Source organism: Panicum virgatum, chromosome 6K (genome assembly GCF_016808335.1).
Source record: "Panicum virgatum strain AP13 chromosome 6K, P.virgatum_v5, whole genome shotgun sequence".
In the NCBI taxonomy this organism is placed as follows: domain Eukaryota; kingdom Viridiplantae; phylum Streptophyta; class Magnoliopsida; order Poales; family Poaceae; genus Panicum; species Panicum virgatum.
This window is the reverse complement of record NC_053141.1, coordinates 39,900,734-39,919,656: the sequence shown is the minus strand read 5'-3', so window position 1 is coordinate 39,919,656 and position 18,923 is coordinate 39,900,734. Positions and strand designations below refer to the sequence as shown.

Genomic DNA, 18,923 nt, shown 5'->3' with positions numbered 1-18,923 from the left:
TCAAGGGTTGTTACAAAGCTTTTCGCATTCTCACTAGTCAGCCACCAGACGTCTTTTTCTTTCAAAAAAGAAAAAGAAAAAAACAGCTGTCTTAACAATTACCACGGTGTCCTATTATGGCTGCTATACAATCTTGCAATACGCTCACCTGTGACCACGTGCAACCTATCATTACATGATCACAGCAAACCTAGCACTACTAGAAAACAAGTCTTAAGTCCACCCCAAAAATACCGGTATGGAGATGAACCGGTACCTATCGGTACTTTTGGGGTGGATGGAATTTATGAATGAGCCTTAGGTACCAGTTGGTATTATCAACCGGTACCTAAGGCTCTCCATAGGTACCGGGTGGTAACTTTTATATTAATACCGGGTGGTACCACCAACCGGTACCTATAGACGAGCCTTAGGTACCGGTTGGTGTGGTACCTTAGGAGCCTTAGGTACCGGGTGGTACCACCAACCGGTATCTTAGGATTATTCATTGGTTACTTTAAAAGAAAAATATCTCCTTCTCGATCAGAACAATTGTGTAGCTGAGATGGTAAAGGAGCAACGTACAAGGCTAGAGGTCGCGAGTTCAAGCCCCAACCAAAGAGAATATTTTATGTGAATTTTGAAGGCTTAGGCACCGGTTGTTTTACCCGTTTGGTACCACTTTGGGGGTACCGGTTCAAAAAACCGGTACCAAAGGCTCCTTGCAACCGGTGGCTTAAGCCGATTTTCTAGTAGTGCTGGTCCAAAAGCGGCGGCTTCGAACACCCAGGAGAACACGTCCCGTAAGAGAACAATATGAAAATGAAGGCGGTGGCGTTTGGTACCACTTTGGGGGTACCAGTTCAAAAAACCGGTACCAAAGGCTCCTTGCAACCGGTGGCTTAAGCCGATTTTCTAGTAGTGCTGGTCCAAAAGCGGCGGCTTCGAACACCCAGGAGAACACGTCCCGTAAGAGAACAATATGAAAATGAAGGCGGTGGGTTTCAGTAAGCTCAGGGGAAGCGACGCGCCTACGAAAGCCGGCCGGGCTGCGTCGCCAGTCGCCACGTCACCGTGATCCCGATGAGTAGGGTCTCCTCTCCTCCGGCCTCTTCGCATAGCGTAGATTCGGAGCATCCTCATGCCGGCTGCCTGGATGCGTCAAAGTGCAGGACTTTTCGCCAACAGATTAGCTTGCCAAATCGATGCCGGCCCGGCGTCCCGCCCAGCCTGGATGCATCGCCCCGTCTAGTTCTCTTCAGTTTCCACGCAGCACGTGGCGATTGAATTGGACGCAGCATTGGCAACATCCCGCTGCGCGAATCTTTTTTTACACAGGAGGCAGAAGAAGCGCAGATGCAGAGGAGCAGAGCGCAGCGGCTTGCCGTGCGAGCAAGCGACAACTGCAGGTAGGGTTGACGCTCGAGGAAACAGCCATGAGCCATGGCAGAGGCAGCTGAAATTCAAGGAAAGCAGAGCGTGCTTAAGGGTTCTAGTCAAAGGAAAGCAAGTACTCCATTATCAGAGCAGGGCTTATAATTTCGCCGGCTACCAACTGCATGGGCACACATCCCCGCGCTGTGGACTGTGGACCCCGTTGGTACTCGATGATGTTGCAGCAAACTCAGCTAATAGAAAAAAGCATAGCCTCTCCCAGCCGGCTTGAGCGAGCGCCTGAGGAGACGTCATCTTCTTCTCTTTCTTCGTTTCTCTCTCTTCCACGTAGATCTCGGTCTTATCACCGCCCACCATAATACTTGCTTTCAGGAGCATATGCGTGTACTGTGTGGCCTGATGGGTGTGCTGTGATAAGGTCAGAGCACGCAGCAGATCAGTTCCACAATGCAAGATCTCTCAGCATTTAGCACAAACGGACAATTCCATAACCTGTCTGTCTCCAAGGTGCTGCAGACGTTGACAGGAAGATGACTCCAGAAATAAAGAAAAACTTCAGTTCAAAAATTCTTGCGGACTTACATGTCAGCTATCCAAACGGAGTGATAACCTAGAGGAGTTATCCACAACGGACCATAGGCGATCACTTGGTGTACCTGTCCCAGCTCCAGACCTCCAGTGTGTCTGTTACTTCAGCCGAGAATTCAACTGTTGAATTGGATCAAAGATTTTGATTTGGAGGCATGATCCCGAAGTCATCCGCTGAAGTTTCATGCACATCATGCAGAAATCTCGATACTTCTGAGCCACCAAACTCACTTTTTTTTTAAAGACCAGCATGGACATCTCTGATGCTGACCATTTTACATGTCAGTCTTTATCTGCATTTGGCACCCAATTTACCATGTTGCTGCTACGAACGAGCCTGCTCAGGGAGTAGATGAGTGAACATTCAGATGAGCAGACAAGGTTATTGAGATTTCTCACTTATCACTATCAGTATGAGGCAACAACAACCAGATGGCTTCTCAGGTAGTGCACCAGAACGATTGGTTTCGAACTTCACATCATCACATGTATGCACTTGCTTCCCGGACGCAATGAAAATTGTAGCTAGGACTGGACCCAGCGACCAGCGTACAGCAACGCATTTGTTACCTCAGCACTTGCCTCCAGTACAAAAACTTGGAACAGCGAGTGGACCCACAGATGCCATAAAATGCACAGATCTTGAGAAAAAAGATGCAGGGAGCCCAGATGCAGGTCTCCAAGGGTTGGATCAATGGATCAGAAGCAGTTAAGATATAGCAGCAAGGCGTCTCCATGTTGCAGCGCCACAAGAGATAGAGTCACCCATGTGCATTATCCATTATCCAATGATCCAAGTGCTATTACAAATGGAGAATCCCTGCACATGGCGACACAAATTCAAACCGGCAAGAATTGCCATTGGAGCATTTGATCCGAGGATGTCATGTGGGGCCGGCAGTACACCCGCACGAACCGTGCACCCACATCAGCAGCCGACGTTCAAGCCTGAAAGTTAGGATCTCCTTCCTAGTTTGTTTCCCAGTTTGTTGGGCAAATACTCTATTTATTCAGTTGTAATCGTGCAGAACGAGGCAAGCAATACAAACACATTCCCAAACCTATCTCTCTTCCTAATCTCCCCCCTGCTCACCATAGATCGACCGGAACAACCTCCGGGCGATCATACCGTCGGTGCCTACGAACTTCGAAGTTGAGGGCCAGCTACCCTTGGCGCCGACGCCCTTGACAACCTGGTATCACGTTCCAGTCGATCCTCGTCCACCGCGCCTCAATTCCGCCAGCCCGCCGCTGCATCGCCATCTTCGTCCACTGCGCCGCCATTCCGCTCATCCGCCGCTGCTGCGCCGCCTTCCCCCGACGCTGTATGTCTCCTCGCCCATGGCGGAACCGACGACTACCGACCTCGCGGCCCTCATCAACAAGCTGACCACGACCATCGAGACCTTGCAAGCAAAGATCGAGACGATGGAACAACGCACTTCCGACTCCTCATCCTCGGGTCCCAGAGGGCCACACCCCGGCGATCACCACAATGATCGGCCGCCAAGATTCCAGAAGATGGATTTTCCCCGCTACGACGGCAAATCCGACCCCCTCATCTTTGTCAACCACTGCGAGTCATACTTCTGGCGGCAGCGCATCGCCGAGGAGGAGAAGGTATGGATGGCATCTTACAATTTGGAGGAGGGCGCCCAATTGTGGTATATCCAGGTGCAACAGGATGAGGGCACTCCGCCATGGCGCCGCTTCACCGAGCTCCTCCACCTGCGGTTCGGTCCCCCTACACGCTCCAACCCATTGGGCGAGCTCATGGCGTGCAAGCGGACCGGCTCCGTCGTCGACTACCAGGATCGTTTCCAGGCCCTGCTGCCACGCACAGGCACGCTCTCCGAAGTCCAGAGCGTCCAGATCTTCACAGCGGGTCTTCAGCCGCCGCTCTCCCTCGATGTGGAGATCCACAATCCCCAGACTCTCGCCCTCGCCATGAGTCTGGCCCGCAAGCTGGAGCTGTGCGAGCAATGCGCGGCGGCGGCCACGCCGACTCCTGCTCCACCCAGGGTGGCATCGCGCGGCATCCTGCCGACCCCGCCCGTGCGGCTGGCTCTGCCTCCGACATCGACGGCTCCACCGCCAACGCCTGCACCGAGCGCCCCGGTCACCGTTGAAGGGCGCCCCGTCAAGCGTCTCTCCCAGTCCGAGATGGAAGAACGCCGCCGCTTGGGCCTCTGCTTCAACTGCAACGAGAAGTTTGGCATAGGCCACAACCGGGTCTGCCAACACATCTTCTTGGTGGACCTGGCTGAAGCCGCCGCCACCGCCGATGACGACACGGGCGCGGGTGCAGATGCCACCGAACCTCTGATCTCGCTGCACGCCATCGCCAGTGTCCCCACGAGTGAGATGATGCAGGTGGCAAACCAGCTGGGTACCACAACGCTCGTGGTGCTCCTCGACTCCGGATCGACACACAACTTCATCTCGGAGGAAGTTGCCCAGGGATGCGACCTGCAGCTAGAACGCGGGGGCGGGCTCAAGGTGACAGTAGCCAACGGCGAGCGGGTCCCATGTCTCGGGGTTTTCTGCGACATGCCCTTCTCCGTCGACGGCGAACACTTCTTGGCGAACCTCTTCGCCCTGCCGTTGGCTGGGTACGACGTGGTGCTTGGCACCCAGTGGCTGGCCACGCTAGGGCCAATCCTTTGGGACTTCGGCGCCCTCACGATGTCGTTCTGGCATCGTGATCACCGTGTGCTCTGTCACGGCGTTGCGGGCGCGCCCACGCCGTCTTTCCGAGCCTGCCGCGCCGACAACCTCCTGGACGCCCTCCTCGCCGACTTCGCACCAGTCTTCGCCGAGCCCCAGGGCCTACCGCCGGCCCGCGCCTGTGACCACCACATCACGCTGGTCCAAGGCGTACAGCCCGTCGCGGTCCGGCTATATCGGTACCCCGTCTCCCACAAGGATGAATTGGAGCGGCAGTGCACCGCCATGCTCGCCCAGGGACTGATCCGTCGCAGCTCATCGGCGTTCTCCTCGCCGGTGCTTCTCGTCAAGAAGCCGGATGGATCATGGCGGTTCTGCGTTGACTACAGGGCACTAAATGCCATCACGGTAAAGGACGCCTTCGCCATTCCAGTGGTGACTGAGCTGATCGATGAACTCTGAGGGGCACAGTTCTTCACCAAGTTCGACTTCGGGTCCGGCTACCACCAGGTACGGATGGACCCGGCGGATGTGCACAAGACGGTGTTCTGCACACATGAGGGTCTATACGAGTTTCTGGTGATGCCGTTCGGCCTCTGCAATGCGCCGGCGACATTCCAGTCACTCATGAACGAGGTGCTGCGCCCCTTCCTCCGTCGCTTCGTCATCGTCTTCTTCGACGACATCCTGATCTTCAGCGACTCCTGGGCTGATCATCTCCGGCACCTGCGCGTCATCCTCAGCACCCTTCAGCAGTACCAACTCTTCGTCAAGCGGTCCAAATGTGCCTTTGGGGTCACCTCCATCCAGTACCTGGGGCACATTATCTCGGCCGACGGCGTCGCCATGGATCCGGCTAAGGTGCAGGCAGTCCATGACTGGCCACAGCCCCGCTCTGCCCGAGCTATGCGCGGCTTCTTGGGACTGGCGGGGTACTACCGCCGGTTCGTGCGCGACTACGGGGCGATCGCCGCACCTCTCACCGCCCTACTGCGCAAGGAAGGATTTCACTGGTCCGCTGAGGCCACGGCCGCGTTCGAGGCACTAAAGATGGCCGTCACGTCTGCACCGATGATGCGTTTGCCGGACTTCGACCAACAATTTGTGGTCGAGTGCGACGCGTCCACGCACGGGTTCGGCGCCGTGCTCGTGCAGGACAAGCACCCGATCGCCTTCTTCAGTCGACCGGTGGCACCTCGTCATCGTTCCCTCGCGGCGTACGAGCACGAACTGATTGGGCTGGTGCACACCATTCGGCACTGGCGCCCGTATCTCTGGGGTCGCCGTTTCCTGGTTTGTACAGATCACTATAGCCTCAAATATTTGCTCGATCAGCGCCTTGCAACAATTCCGCAGCATCATTGGGTCGGCAAACTTCTGGGATTCGACTTCACCGTCGACTACAAGCGGGGTGCCGTGAACGTCGTAGCCGAGGACATTCATCCTCGCCATGTCGGCCCCGCGCTTCGACTTCATCGAACGACTACGCCAGGCGCAGCACATGGAACCGGCCCTGGTGGCGCTCCGCGACGAGATCACGGCAGGCCAGCGGCCGGCTCCGTGGTCCATCATTGACGGCCTCGTCGCCTACGAAGGCCGCCTCTACATCGCGCCATCCTCGGCTCTCCTGCCGGAAATCATCGCCGCCACCCATGAGGGCGTCTTACGCACGCTTCACCGGCTGCGCCGCGACTTCCACGCCCCCAATCTCCGGCGCGCCGTCCAGAAGTTCGTCCGCGAGTGCACCACCTACCAGCGGTACAAGTTCGAGCATCTACACCACGCGGGACTGCTCCAACCACTGCCGGTGCCGACGACCGTCTGGACCGATCTTGGTTTGGACTTTGTGGAAGCGCTACCGCGCGTCGGGGGCAAATCCGTGATCTTAACGGTAGTCGACCGCTTCAGTAAGTACTGTCACTTCATTCCGCTCGCTCACCCATATACGGCGGAGTCAGTGGCACATGCATTCTTCAACGACATCATCCGGCTGCACGGGGTGCCCCAGTCGTTGGTCTCCGACCGCGACCCCATCTTCACGTTGGCATTCTGGAAGGAGATCATGCGCCTCATGGGGACGAAGCTGCACATGTCCACGGCGTTTCACCCGCAGACGGACGGACAAACGGAGGCCACCAACCGGGTCATCATCATGTCAGTGGCTCAGGTGGCTTCCGTGGGCGGAGTACACGTACAACACTGCCTACCAGTCATCGCTCAAGGACACGCCCTTCCGCATCGTCTACGGCCGCGATCCCCCGACGATCCACTCCTACGAGCCGGGCGAGACACGGGTCGCCGCGGTGGCCAAGAACATGGCGGACAGGGACAAGTTTCTGGCGGACGTTCGCTACCGCCTCGAGCAGGCCCAGGCAGTCCAGAAGCGGCACTACGACAAGGGACATCGCGACGTCTCCTACGCCGTCGGCGATTGGGTATGGTTAAGGCTGCGACACCGTGCTCCGGCATCCCTGCCGACCGTCACGCGTGGCAAGCTCAAACCCAGATTCTACGGGCCCTACCACGTCATCGAGTGCATCAACAACGTCACCATACGCCTTCAGCTGCCGCCCCGCGCTCGTCTACATGACATCTTCCACATTGGCCTCCTCAAGAAGTTCGTGGGCGCGCCTCCGGAGACGCCACCGCCACTGCCGGCCATTCATCATGGAGCAGTTGTCCCTGAACCAGAACACGCGATGCGCGCTCGGCTGGCGCGTGGCGTCCGCCAGGTCCTCATTCAGTGGAAGGGCGAGCCACCATTCTCAACGACATGGGAGGACATCGACACCTTCGTGGAACATCACCCAACGTTTCAGCTCGAGGACGAGCTGCTTCTCCGGGGGGAGAGATGTCACGTGGGGCCGGCAGTACACCAGCAGGAACCGTGCGCCCACATCAGCAGCCGACGTTCAAACCTGAAAGTTAGGATCTCCTTCCTAGTTTGTTTCCCAGTTTGTTGGGCAAAGACTCTATTCAGTTGTAATCGTGCAGAACGAGGCAAGCAATACAAACACATTCCCAAACCTATCTCTCTTCCTAATCTCCCCCCTGTTCACCATAGATCGACCGGAACAACCACCGGGCGATCATACCGTCCGTGCCTACGAGCTTCGAAGTCGAGGGCCAGCTACCCTTGGCGCCGACGCCCTTGACAGAGGAAGAGAGCACAGTACATGTACAATGCACGTACATTACAACAGAGAGCCACTGACTGACAGATCACCGCCTCCACCATTGATACGCATGGATGGAACTATCTGCAATCTACAGCAGCCTGCACAAGGAGGATGACGAAGACGGTCACCTTGCTCTCAGAATCTAGCACGACGCGAACCTCTCGACGGTCTTGACAACAGCAGCTCAGCCCTTTGGTGGCTGCCGATCTTACCGATCTCTCCAACACGGAGCAAGCGGTCGTGCTGCTCCGGTCGCGAACCTCAGCAGTTGGTTATTGCCGCTCTTCGCTACGCTAAATGTACAGTTTACAAGCGAAAGGGCACAGTTCTTGATTGAACACACTTCACACGTCGATGAAACAGAGCTTGCCATCGATTCTGTTCTGCACTGCCTTGATGGCAGCCACTCGGGCAGCTGTGGCTGCTCTGTTTGCAGCCATGACGGCCTTGTTCACCTGCTCCTCCACTCTTGGGAGGTGAACGGCGCTGTCTGCGGCCCGTCGAGCAGCCTAATTGCGCAATGGAATAGTGAGAATTCCTGAATCAAATAAGCATATCAATTGGCAATGTGTATGTAGTTGGGGAATTGTTGGATACCTGCAGGGCGCGCTGAAGAGCCGAGTCTGACAGAGGCAATAAGTTCTTCAGAATTCCAGAATCCCACTCCCCTGCTCGCTCATCACCATTCCGAAATGCGTACATCCCAAACCCCTGCTTCTTCCCTTCGTGCCAAGAGCCCTCGTAACTGTGGCCATTGGCAAAGGTGTAGACACCGAAACCGTGGATCTTGTCTGCAAAGTACTCCCCCGCATACCGATCACCGTTCCTGCAGAGGATTTTGTTGACAGCAACTAGTAGAATTAGCAATGGAACAGTTGGCAAGAATGCAATGCTGTTGATTCTTGATTGGGCACAAAAAGATGGGATCGATGCGATTCTGCTTACCTGAAATGGTAGGAGCCGAGGCCGTGCTTGACGCCGCCCTTGAACTCGCCGGCATAGGAGCTGCCGTCGGAGCAGGTCTGGGCGCCGATGCCGTGGCTCTGGCCGCCGGCCCACTCGCCCGCGTAGCAGTCGCCGCTGTGGAACCGGTAGACGCCGTGGCCGTGGCGGAGGCCCTGCCTGTACTGGCCGCGGTACCGGCTGCCGCGCGCCCAGCTCTCGACGCCGAAGCCATCGTACCTGCCGCCCACCCAGTCGCCCTCGTACTTGCCCTTCCCGAAGAAGCTGTACACGCCGCTGCCGCTGCACCGCCCGCCGTGGAACTCCCCCTCGTAGCGGTCCCCGTTGCTGTAGAACTCGACGCCCTCCCGCGCCTCCGCCGCGCGCCTCCCCTTCCTCGCCGCCCCCCGCGGCTGCTGCTCCTCCCCGCCCTCCCCCTCGCCGACGAACCACCGCACGGAGGCCGCGAGCTGGCGCGCCGGGGAGGCCCGTGCCCGGGCGCCGCTGGCGCGGAGCCGCGCGACGGCCGCGGCGGCGGCGAGCGCGGCCCCCGCCGCGGCCGCCAGGAGCGCGAGGTGGTGGCCCCCGCCTCCGCCGCGCAGGAGCAGCGCGGCGAGCGCGAGGGCCGGGAGGAGGAGGAGGAGGAGCGCGGACTGGGCCGGGACGGGGAGGAGCCGGTGGTGGGCCCGGCGGAGCAGCGCCCCGGGCTTGCTGGCGAGCGGCGGCGCCTGCGCCTTCTTGTCGTCGGGCTCCGGGTCGTCGAGCGCCGCGTGGAAGTGGAACGACGCGGCGCCGGGGCCGGCGCGGACGGTCGGCGAGCGGAGCAGCGACGACGGGGTCCGCGCCAGCTTAGCGCCCGCCCCGGCCCCGCCGCCGCCGTGCCGGTCCATCCCTCCCCGCCGTCTCGCCGCCGCGTCAGCTGCGCTCCTGCTCCCGGCAACCCGGCCGCGCTCGCTTCGCTGTTCTCTCGCGTCGAGCGCTCGAGCTGCTTCGGCTTCGTGCCGCCCCGGACGAGATGGATCGACGCGGAGGGGGGAGTGGTTGGGAACTGGAGGGGGAGGAAGAAGAGGGGAAGCGGGGCTGGAGAGGCGCCTCTTATAACCACCGGCGGCGGCGGCGGCGGCGGCGGGCAGGTTCCTTGGCGGGCTCGCTCAACTCGATCCGCCGCGGCCCGTCCTCGCTGGCAGCGCGACCCCCGGTAGGCGTGGTGGGGCACATGCCGCGGCGCCCCCTCTCACCCGCGCGTGGGCCACGACGGCAGCGAGGCAGTAGGTGTGGGACCGGAGCCCCGGTGGCAGTGGCCGGCGCGGGCGGGTTGGCCAACCAATCGCAGCGGCGAAAGCATTTCGCACGTAGCGTCGGCGTCGCGGGGGGATGTCTGGGCGGCCGCGTGGCGCGCCCCACGACGCACCCGCCGGCTGGAGGACGGGTCCCGTCCGGTGGCCGGACGTAACGTGGGCAGGGTGGCGGTGGCGCCTTGCCTTGTGCAAGCGGCCTGCGGCCTGCCCGTGTCGTCGGGTGCCGGAGGAACGAACTCCGGTCGCGTGCACGGTTCCGCCGCGGTCGCTCCACCGGCGGGGACGGCAAGGCCCGGCCAGCTTTGCGGTCAAGATCATAGGTGTACAGACAGGTGGTTCATGTCCGCGAGCGCGTTCCTGCCCTGAGCTCGATCCGCACGCCCCTGCTCGCCGCCCGCACGCCGCGTAGCGTATACCACCACGGGGCTCCCTGGCGACCTGCGACGCCAGACGCGTTCGTCGCCAAGCAAGGTAAAAACCCGGAGCATCTGCAAAGTACAAGCACGGAACCACCCCACCAGACGGTGGAGTACGTGACGGTGTACCGGCAGGCCGTATCACGGGGAGAGGGGGACGATCGACGAATCTGCTTTTTCGCGCGGGTGCAACGCAAGGCGACGAGGAGACGGAACGGGAAGGATAAAGCAGGAGAGGCCTTCCATTCCGCACGCACGCGTCCTGCCAAAATACCGGGACGCCCTTCTATCCATCCATCCATGTGACATGTTCCTCCCATCTTACCTCTCTCCGACTATTGCATTGCGGATCGGCGATCGCCCTGAGAGCAGGTATAATAGTTTGGTGGGGAGCCGGCGAGGAACTTGCGTGGCAAATGAGAGAGAGTCGAACGGGCGGAGAGCAAAATACCGGTTGAGGTTGGCGGAGACACACTGCACATCTTGCCATTGGCTGAGCAGCGAGCTAGCAGCAGGTCCACCACCATCCTGCGCGCGTCCTAGCCAGTAGCCCTGCTAATGGGTTAGAACCCGCACCATACTCAACCCCACCCAAAATTAACATATTTAGATACTCAATCCCACCCAACCCAATTAGTTAATTTCTCAACTCTAACCAACCCGCCCCATTATAAGCGGGTAACCCATAAAAACCCATGGGTTCTACTATGCAGAGGAATTTAGTGGTTCTACACTTAACGTGGGGACCATATATGTCTAGCCACACTATTTTGCATAGAGTATCTGTCAGTTATATTGACTCATCTCTAAAAATTTCAGGCAATTTCGATAAAATTTTATAGTGTGAACGCGAGGTTTTAATTCTAGGGTCCGGCTCTTGATGTGGAGCCCACGTGTAGTTCTAGCCACGCTACTTTGCACAGAGTAGCTGCCAGTCGTACTGAGTCATCTCCAACAAATTTCAGTCAATTTCGATAAAATTTTATAGTGTGAACGCGAGATTTTAATTCTAGGGTCCGGCTCTTGATGTGGAGCCCACGTATAGTTCTAGCCACGCTGCTTTGCACAGAGTAGCTGCCAGTCGTACTGAGTCATCTCCAACAAATTTCAGTCAATTTCGATAAAATTTTATAGTGTGAATGCGAGGTTTTAATTCTAGGGTCCGACTCTTGATGTGGAGCCCACGTGTAGTTCTAGCCACGCTGCTTTGCACAGAGTAGCTGCCAGTCGTACTGAGTCATCTCCAACAAATTTCAATCAATTTCGATAAAATTTTATAGTGTGAACGCGAGGTTTTAATTCTAGGGTCCGGCTCTTGATGTGGAGCCCACGTGTAGTTCTAGCCACGCTGCTTTGCACAGAGTAGCTGCCAGTCGTATTGAGTCATCTCCAACAAAATTCAGTCAATTTCGATAAAATTTTCTGATATAAACACGTGGTTTTAATTTCAGAGTCCAGCTCTCACGTGGGACCCACATTTATATATAGTTATACTATTTTGTAAAAAGTATCCATTTCAACCCACCCCAATCCGCTTCAACCCGCATTTATATAGAACCCGCCCCGACTCACCCCATTAACTAATACAACCCATTTTAAATCATCCAAACACACTCCATTTCAAAACCCACCCCGTAAAACTCATTTCAACCCAACCCATTAGCAGGCCTACTAGCCAGCTACCGGCTCTGACAAGACGAGATTCTGCAGTGGCGACTGGCGGCCGTTCTTTCTCTTTCTCTCCGGCTGCATCTGCGGGAGTCGCGGTTGCAATCATGGTTGGAGAAAATAAATTTTACACGGCTTCTAGTATCGTGTTCGTAGGTATTCTCCGTTCTCATGTAAATGACGTTGGAATGAAGTAATTTATAAAATAAATCAGGTGGATTGTTCGAATACTTTGCGCGCGCACCTAGCCATCATTAGATTAAGGTTGGATATCATTAATACATATAGACATTGCATTACCGTTGTATGTCCATATATTATTAGGCATATATAATAGTATAATTATTTATACAAAAAGCGCTACTCCTTATTATATCTTCCAGCTTCCATCATAGGCAGTGCTGAAGTAAATTCCGTGGAATGGTGAATGGTTGTCCCGCTCCTGCCCTGCAATCATTGCAATTTAATTCTAATTAGTGATAAGTTGGTGTTAATTGCAAGTATCAAGGCAGGAGCAGATGCTGGCAACCTTTTTCCAATTTGGCTCAGTGCTCTAAGCGCATGGTTTTGCTCTATATGGTGTAGTACAATTATTCTTCATGTAAAATACTTTGCGGACACCTTTATCTTATTTTTTCCGATACAGTTAAATTTCAAATTTATATGTTTGTAATGAAACATTTATCACGGAATATACTATTTATTTGTACAAAATAGGAATTTAACCAAAGGAGTGCATTTACACATAATGGTACTAAAGCTAGTATATATAATTTGCATTGAAACTTAAATGCAGAAGTACATATTTGTAGGGAGATTCTACAGCTAAATATATTATTGGTCCAGAAAAAAATCGATCATGAAGTTCTTGTGTCTTTCGCGGCTCTTATTACCTACAGGCCATATAAATTTGTAGATGTATACAAAAACTAATGCTTACTTGATCCCTGAAATAAACAAGAGAAAATGCCTGATGCTTACTTGTATTAAGTTTTTGTTGGAGTTCCGGGGAGTGTCATTATCTTGCCTTGTTTTTTTTTGTAATAAAGACTGGGATCACATATTGTCGCTGGAGCATCGTTTTGTAGATGCACTGTTCCTATATTGCAATGGTTGATCTTGGTCAGGTGATGGTCGTGGTTAGGAATGGACGGAAATGAGGCATAACGATGTGGTGGTGCCATGCGGTGTGTTGATAAGGAGCAACATGAGTGATATATTGCTTGTGAATGTTGGATGATGCATGGTTTGGAGCGGACATGGATTTTCATAGGTGGTTTCCATGGCCTTAGGTGTTGTAGCAAGAGCACCAAGAGGATGGGGAATACCAACACTGTTGTAAGCAGCATACCTAGTGTGTTCAAGTAATTCCAGGCCCCAGTTGATGTTCACGCAGCCACAGCCCAGGAAACGCAGGTCCGCCATTGCCGCCACGTCTTCTTTGTAAACAAAGAAAGGGAGAACATCATTGGCCATGAATAATACTGCTTACATGAGATTGCTTTTGGCAACTCCTGATAGGTAAAAGTGTGAGTATTAATAGAAAACAAATACATAAGTACATAGTTGTTTTTCGGTGGACGATATATTTTGCTTGGGACTGCTTGGCCTTTGGCTCATATATGCAGAATTTACTATCTTCATAGAGCTGATGTTTCCTAATGTGAAACCATTTATATTCTCTTTGTTGTATAAGTCTGAGGTGGAGTTCCTTGTAGACCAAAAAAAAAGGTAATTCATGAGGACTTCCAGGGGGCTTATTTTTTAAGGTAAGTTAGAGGAATCCAGCCAGGAGCTACCTGATCACATGTTTGAAAAGACATCATTTCCATTATGTGCATCTCTGAAATCAAATTATTGTAGAACTTTGTGACCTCTTTGGAAAGAAATGGCATCCATATTAAGCATTAAAAGAAGGCCATTAACGCTATCAAAAGGTGATCATACCTTTGATCAAAGCCTGCTAATGCCATCATTGTTTCATTGGTCAATGTTGCCTTATTGTGCTGCTTGTTCTTCACGACCATTGATGGATCTTTGTTGGGAAATAGGTTATAGGTCAACTGAAAGTTTAGAAATTGGTAAGCAAACAACTCCTAAGTGACGGACATAAAAGAAATGCCAGCTAGTTAAAAAATTTATCTCCATGGTTAGATTCTCTCCAAGTTTCACACTTCGTGTTTTGAGTTTTTGTACAGAACAGGAAGGAGCTTGTTCACTTGAACTTTTACAAATTTATTTTAACCATTGCCAAGATTAGGCAACATGTTAATCTACACATTTGAACTGGACCTCTCAAAAAATAAGTACCAGAAAATGATATCTCCCTGGCCATGGAAAATAAGGACAGAGTTAATAAATGGAAGTACCAAAGCTGAAATCAAAGCAGATAGATAAAAAAATGCATCATACTCGGAATAGGAAGAAACTATGTAAAACAAAATTTAGACTGAATAAATCACTTAACCATCATTGACCTGATCTAGAGCTTACACATTATGGGTGTTCTGGGGTTGAGGCCAAGATTGGATGGGATTTTGGGGTTCGACACAGAAAGAGCATGCATAGATTTTTGTTTGTACATAATGGAAAAGTAACTAAAAGAAGTAGTCAAATTGATGAACAAATGGGCCACCACCTAAATCAGCCTGCGGCAACAGGACTGCTTATATCATTGAAAAGGAAAGCAAAAAGGGAAGGACTGGTCCTGCATAGATATTTTTGCATATTAATACTACTCTTTCAATCTGATAACATACTCGACTCAAAGAACTTTCTGAACTACAACTAATATTGGTAACACAAACCATTCTCATGCTTAGGGAAAAAAAATAAAAGGAGAAGAATCCAATCTTAAAAAAAATCCCATCAGGATAATTCAATAGATCGAATTACAACTAATATTTGTGCTTTCCAATTAAATATTGAAAAAATAGCTTGTCTAGGGAACATTTTTTTTTACCTCAAATTAGTTCATCACATCCAATTTGAGCCCTGTATGTATTATCCTGATGGATCACTTATTGATGTATCACCATGACCATTCAATCAAGTTTCAAATTTGACAGACAAAAGGAAGGAAGCAGCATTCTCTAAAGAAATTTCAGCTAAACATCGTACTAATCATAGAATCTCATAGAAATCGATCTATTGAAGAAGCCCAATCTTGAAGATTGACATGAATTACACAGCATAATACACAGATGAACTAAACTGCGAATTTAGACAAAGGAAATATGGAAGACATGTCCAAAGGATTACCTACGTAGTATTGCAGCCTTAAGATTCCTTCCACAGAAGCTAACTGAGCTGCACTATCGAATTGGAGAGGGAATGGAAAAGGAGTTAATAGTCACTGCCTCAATGGGATGACCCGACAGGACTAAGAATGCTAAATATGTGCAATCGACTCACCTAACAGAGAAAAATTAACAGGAACGAAGATAGATTTGTGAAATCCCTAATGTAAGTAGCAGTCCTATGTAGAGCGAATTGAACTGCAGAATGTAGAATCTGCAAAACAAAGAGATAAATGAAATCATAGTTAGAAAAATCATCATGATTTGGATACCGCAGGCGACCAGTAAGAAAGCGGAAAAGAAAATAATCAAGAACATAGAAACGTGGAGCTAGGAAATTTGCATTGCTCCGCTGCTCCACATCTACTCTGCTCCCTCGAGCTCGCGGCACGGAGATGCCGAGCTCATGGCGGACCACCAGCCGCGGCGGCGCAGGAGGCGACGCGAGGGAGGGTGACCCGCAGGAGTCGTGCTCTTGGGCGAGCTGCACGGGGTTCTACTACTCCGCCATCTTCCCCGAAGATTGTGCGGCAGTCTCCTACCACGGCCGCCTACCACCGCTCGTCGCCGGACTGGGAACCAAGATCCTGTCCTTGCCGAGCGGCAGGGAGTTTGGTGGCCTCCAAGATGGGGGCCGCCCATCGGCACGCGCCGCCGGCGACCTCCGCGGGCTCCGACCGCGCCGCCGGCCACCCTGCATCCTGCGGCGTCACCACCACCACCACCGCCTCCCACCCCTGCGTCCTGCGGCGTCACCACCACCACCATCGCCTCCCGCCCCCAGGTGGCCAGGTCCGGCACCTGCTTTAGGAGCCACACCCCGTTAAGCGTCAAAAATGGGGGGAAAATCGAACCTCTGCTTCAGGCCTGGGAGGGAAGGAGGCGATGACGTGAGTGCGTGGCGTGGAACCACATCTTGAACATGACCTTGGCCTTGCTGCTGTCGACGCTGCTGTGCCATCACGACTTCAACATATCGACGCCATGGGTGGAGCTGTGTTGCGGCGCCGAGCAGACCTTGAGCGGCATCGGCGGAGCCCGCTAGACGCAAAGCCAGCTGCCAGCCGGGGGCTGAGGTCAACTCCGCGTGCTACAGTTCCAAGCAGCCTGCGCCAGTGCCGGAGGCCACAACCTGCAAAGGCAGCCGCGGCGCTATCGTCGGCTAGGAGAGCAGCGGCGGAAAGCCCTTGGGGACGGCAGCGTGGAGTCGAGCGGCGAGCAGGAGGAGCTGGAGGACGGGGTGACGGAAGGGAGGGAGGGGGCGCCGCCACAGGTGCCGGTTTCCTCAACACGCTGCTACCGCCGTGGTCGCCACCATCGCCGCCGCCGCGGGCACTGCAGATGCAGGGGAGACTGGAGAGTCGACTGGGAGGAAGATGAAGGGCGTGTTTAGTTGCCTCCTTAAAGTTTTTGAGTTTTTGAAAGGGCATTTTTCTACTTTGAAGTACTAAATATATATTAATTATAAAAATAATTACAGAACTCGTCTATAAATCGTGAGACGAATCTAATGAGCCTAATTAATCCATCACTATATGTTGTTTACTGTAGCATTACTGTGGCAATTTAACATCTAATTACAGCTTAATTAGATTCATTAGATTCGTCTCACGATTTACAGGCATCAGTCACAATGCGTTTTTTATTTCGTCTAGATTTAAGTCTCCATGCAAGTGCCGGAATTTTTTTTGAAATTTTGATTTTTGGAACTAAACACGACGGAAAACTCTGGAAGCGAGATATTTTGCTGCTATAGTATCGTGCGGGTAAAGTGAATGTGAACCGCTGATTCATCAACCAACACTGTTAAAGAATTTTAGGCCCCGTTTATTTCCCAAAAAATTTTGTACACTACAGTAATTTTGAACATTTGACAACTAATTAAAAGTATTAAATGTGGATAATTGACAAAACTCATTCCATAACCCCGGACAAAATCGCGAGACAATCTAATGAACCTAATTATACAATGATTAGACAATGTTGTGCTACAGTAATCCGATCTCTAATGATGGATTAATTAGACTTAATAGATTCGTCTCGTGATTTCCCGTCCATCCGTGTAATTAGATTTACAATTAGATCATGTTTAGTCCTTCTAACATGTGGTTGAAAATTGCTACAGTAATTTTTCCCAAAAAATTTTGGGAACTAAATGCGCCCTTACTATGGTGGCCACGCTCATTGGGCGCAGAGCAGTGCCCGTTTGACATATAAAAATTTGAGAATGGGGATAGTGGTTTCCTTATTTTTGTTTTACATAAGATTTGCCTGAGTTACCTCATAACCAGCCGACTACTCGAGATGGAGTGATTGGTGGCCTGGTTGCTGGAATGCCAGGCGGAGCTTTGTTCACAAATCTTTTTGTTTGCCCTGTGCTAGTGAACTCTGCATATTTTGGAGAAATGCGTGTTGACGCTCCCTGAATTCGTGGTTTTTTTATTTTTATATTTTTCAATTTCGTTTTTTACAAAAATATATTTTTGTTTTCGAAATTTACAGGAATATACCCCGGCCGCCCCGCTGCCAGGCGGGCGGCCATCTGGCCGCCCCGCTGCCGGGCGGCAGGGGCTTTTCTGTAAAAAGTTTTGTGAAAAATTTGCGCCCGGGCCCCTGGAGGACCGGTCGCCCGGCAGCGGGGCGGCGGGCACCGGCCGCCCGGCAGCGGGGCGGCCGCCTCCCCCTCCGCTATATAAGGGTTTGGCTGCCACCCCACCCCTCATTTGCCTCACTAAAAATCCAGAAAAAAGAAAGAGAGGAGGGAGGGAGAGAGGCGAAGTCCTGCCGGATTTTCGAACCGGCAACTGCAGGTAACCAAAATTCTTCTACGCTTTATAAATAGATTATGTTGTAATTATTTTTGTTGACACAGTAGATTAGCAATCAGTTTATGATACAGTACATTAGCAATCTAATTGCGCACTTGTGATTGCCAGAGCTCAACACCATGGTCTCCTCAGGATCCACCTACATTCCACAGAGTAAGGTGAGGGAAACAGTCCCCAAAGGAGTCCAGGTGCCTATGTGCTTTTGCGAATCCTTGTGCAAACTAATGAAATCCAGGGTTTTGGGGGACGACTTTGGTATGAGGTTCTTCATGTGCGAGAATTACGAGTATGATCCGCCCAAGCATTACGGAAAGGATCGAGCAAAGGTACTACAAAACACTATCAGAGTTTGTCACTTTCGGATCTGGTAATGACTTCTAACATGATTTGGGGAAAGACTCCACCGCCCCTATGTGATTTCGTGCAGTGGTTAGACACCGAGCAATCTCAGCAGGATAAGGACCGTGTTGAGCGTCAAGAAAGGTGGGCTGCACAAAGGTGACGACGAATGCTGCATGAAGAACAGATGGAGGAGAAGCGCAAGAAAGATAAGGAAGAGATTCAGAAGAGGATTGCAGAAGTGGAACGTTAGAAGGCAGAGGAACGTGAAGCTGACAGGGAGAGGAAGCGAGAGAGGGCCCGCCATGCTAAAGAAGCAGGGCCT

At 52.7% G+C, this 18,923-nt stretch overlaps 3 protein-coding genes and 1 long non-coding RNA gene across 11 annotated transcripts; 2 read left to right on the top strand and 2 right to left on the bottom strand.

Moving 5' to 3' along the window:
• Positions 1–3,303: 3,303 nt before the first annotated feature.
• On the top strand, positions 3,304–5,091 carry LOC120713481. Its single transcript, XM_039999433.1, has one exon. The coding sequence runs from the start codon at positions 3,304–3,306 to the stop codon at positions 5,089–5,091; it is 1,788 nt and encodes a 595-aa protein (XP_039855367.1).
• A 54-nt stretch (positions 5,092–5,145) lies between these two features.
• LOC120713480 lies at positions 5,146–7,843 on the top strand. Its single transcript, XM_039999432.1, has 4 exons — positions 5,146–5,922; positions 6,059–6,796; positions 6,840–7,499; positions 7,694–7,843. Exons 1-4 carry the CDS (start codon positions 5,146–5,148, stop codon positions 7,841–7,843), a joined length of 2,325 nt encoding a protein of 774 aa, XP_039855366.1.
• On the bottom strand, positions 7,633–9,908 carry LOC120712611 (junctophilin-3-like). Its single transcript, XM_039998438.1, has 3 exons — positions 8,754–9,908; positions 8,406–8,634; positions 7,633–8,317 (listed from the first exon to the last, which is right to left on the bottom strand). Exons 1-3 carry the CDS (start codon positions 9,638–9,640, stop codon positions 8,153–8,155), a joined length of 1,281 nt encoding a protein of 426 aa, XP_039854372.1. The 5' UTR covers positions 9,641–9,908; the 3' UTR covers positions 7,633–8,152.
• A 2,478-nt stretch (positions 9,909–12,386) lies between these two features.
• LOC120712610 lies at positions 12,387–16,844 on the bottom strand. Of its 8 annotated transcripts, XR_005690957.1 has the most exons (9): positions 16,359–16,844; positions 15,547–16,232; positions 15,394–15,446; positions 14,080–14,195; positions 13,932–13,975; positions 13,695–13,843; positions 13,484–13,571; positions 13,114–13,231; positions 12,387–12,579 (listed from the first exon to the last, which is right to left on the bottom strand). It is a non-coding gene; the product is annotated as an uncharacterized LOC120712610 (long non-coding RNA). The 8 variants fall into 8 exon arrangements; XR_005690955.1 differs by lacking the exon at positions 13,695–13,843 and having other exon boundaries at positions 16,359–16,842; XR_005690956.1 differs by lacking the exon at positions 13,695–13,843 and having other exon boundaries at positions 13,484–13,568; positions 16,359–16,842.
• Positions 16,845–18,923: the final 2,079 nt, after the last annotated feature.

Coding starts and splice junctions, on each gene's coding strand:
- LOC120713480 (XM_039999432.1), top strand. CDS start 5,146: ATGGACCCGGCGGATGTGCACAAGACGGTGTTCTGCACACATGAGGGT. Junction 5,923..6,058: donor TCTGGGGTCGCCGTTTCCTG/GTTTGTACAGAT, acceptor TGAACGTCGTAG/CCGAGGACATTCATCCTCGC. Junction 6,797..6,839: donor TCATCATGTCAGTGGCTCAG/GTGGCTTCCGTG, acceptor ACTGCCTACCAG/TCATCGCTCAAGGACACGCC.
- LOC120712611 (XM_039998438.1), bottom strand. CDS start 9,640: ATGGACCGGCACGGCGGCGGCGGGGCCGGGGCGGGCGCTAAGCTGGCG. Junction 8,635..8,753: donor CTCGGCTCCTACCATTTCAG/GTAAGCAGAATC, acceptor AATCCTCTGCAG/GAACGGTGATCGGTATGCGG. Junction 8,318..8,405: donor CTCTTCAGCGCGCCCTGCAG/GTATCCAACAAT, acceptor TTGCGCAATTAG/GCTGCTCGACGGGCCGCAGA.
- LOC120713481 (XM_039999433.1), top strand. CDS start 3,304: ATGGCGGAACCGACGACTACCGACCTCGCGGCCCTCATCAACAAGCTG.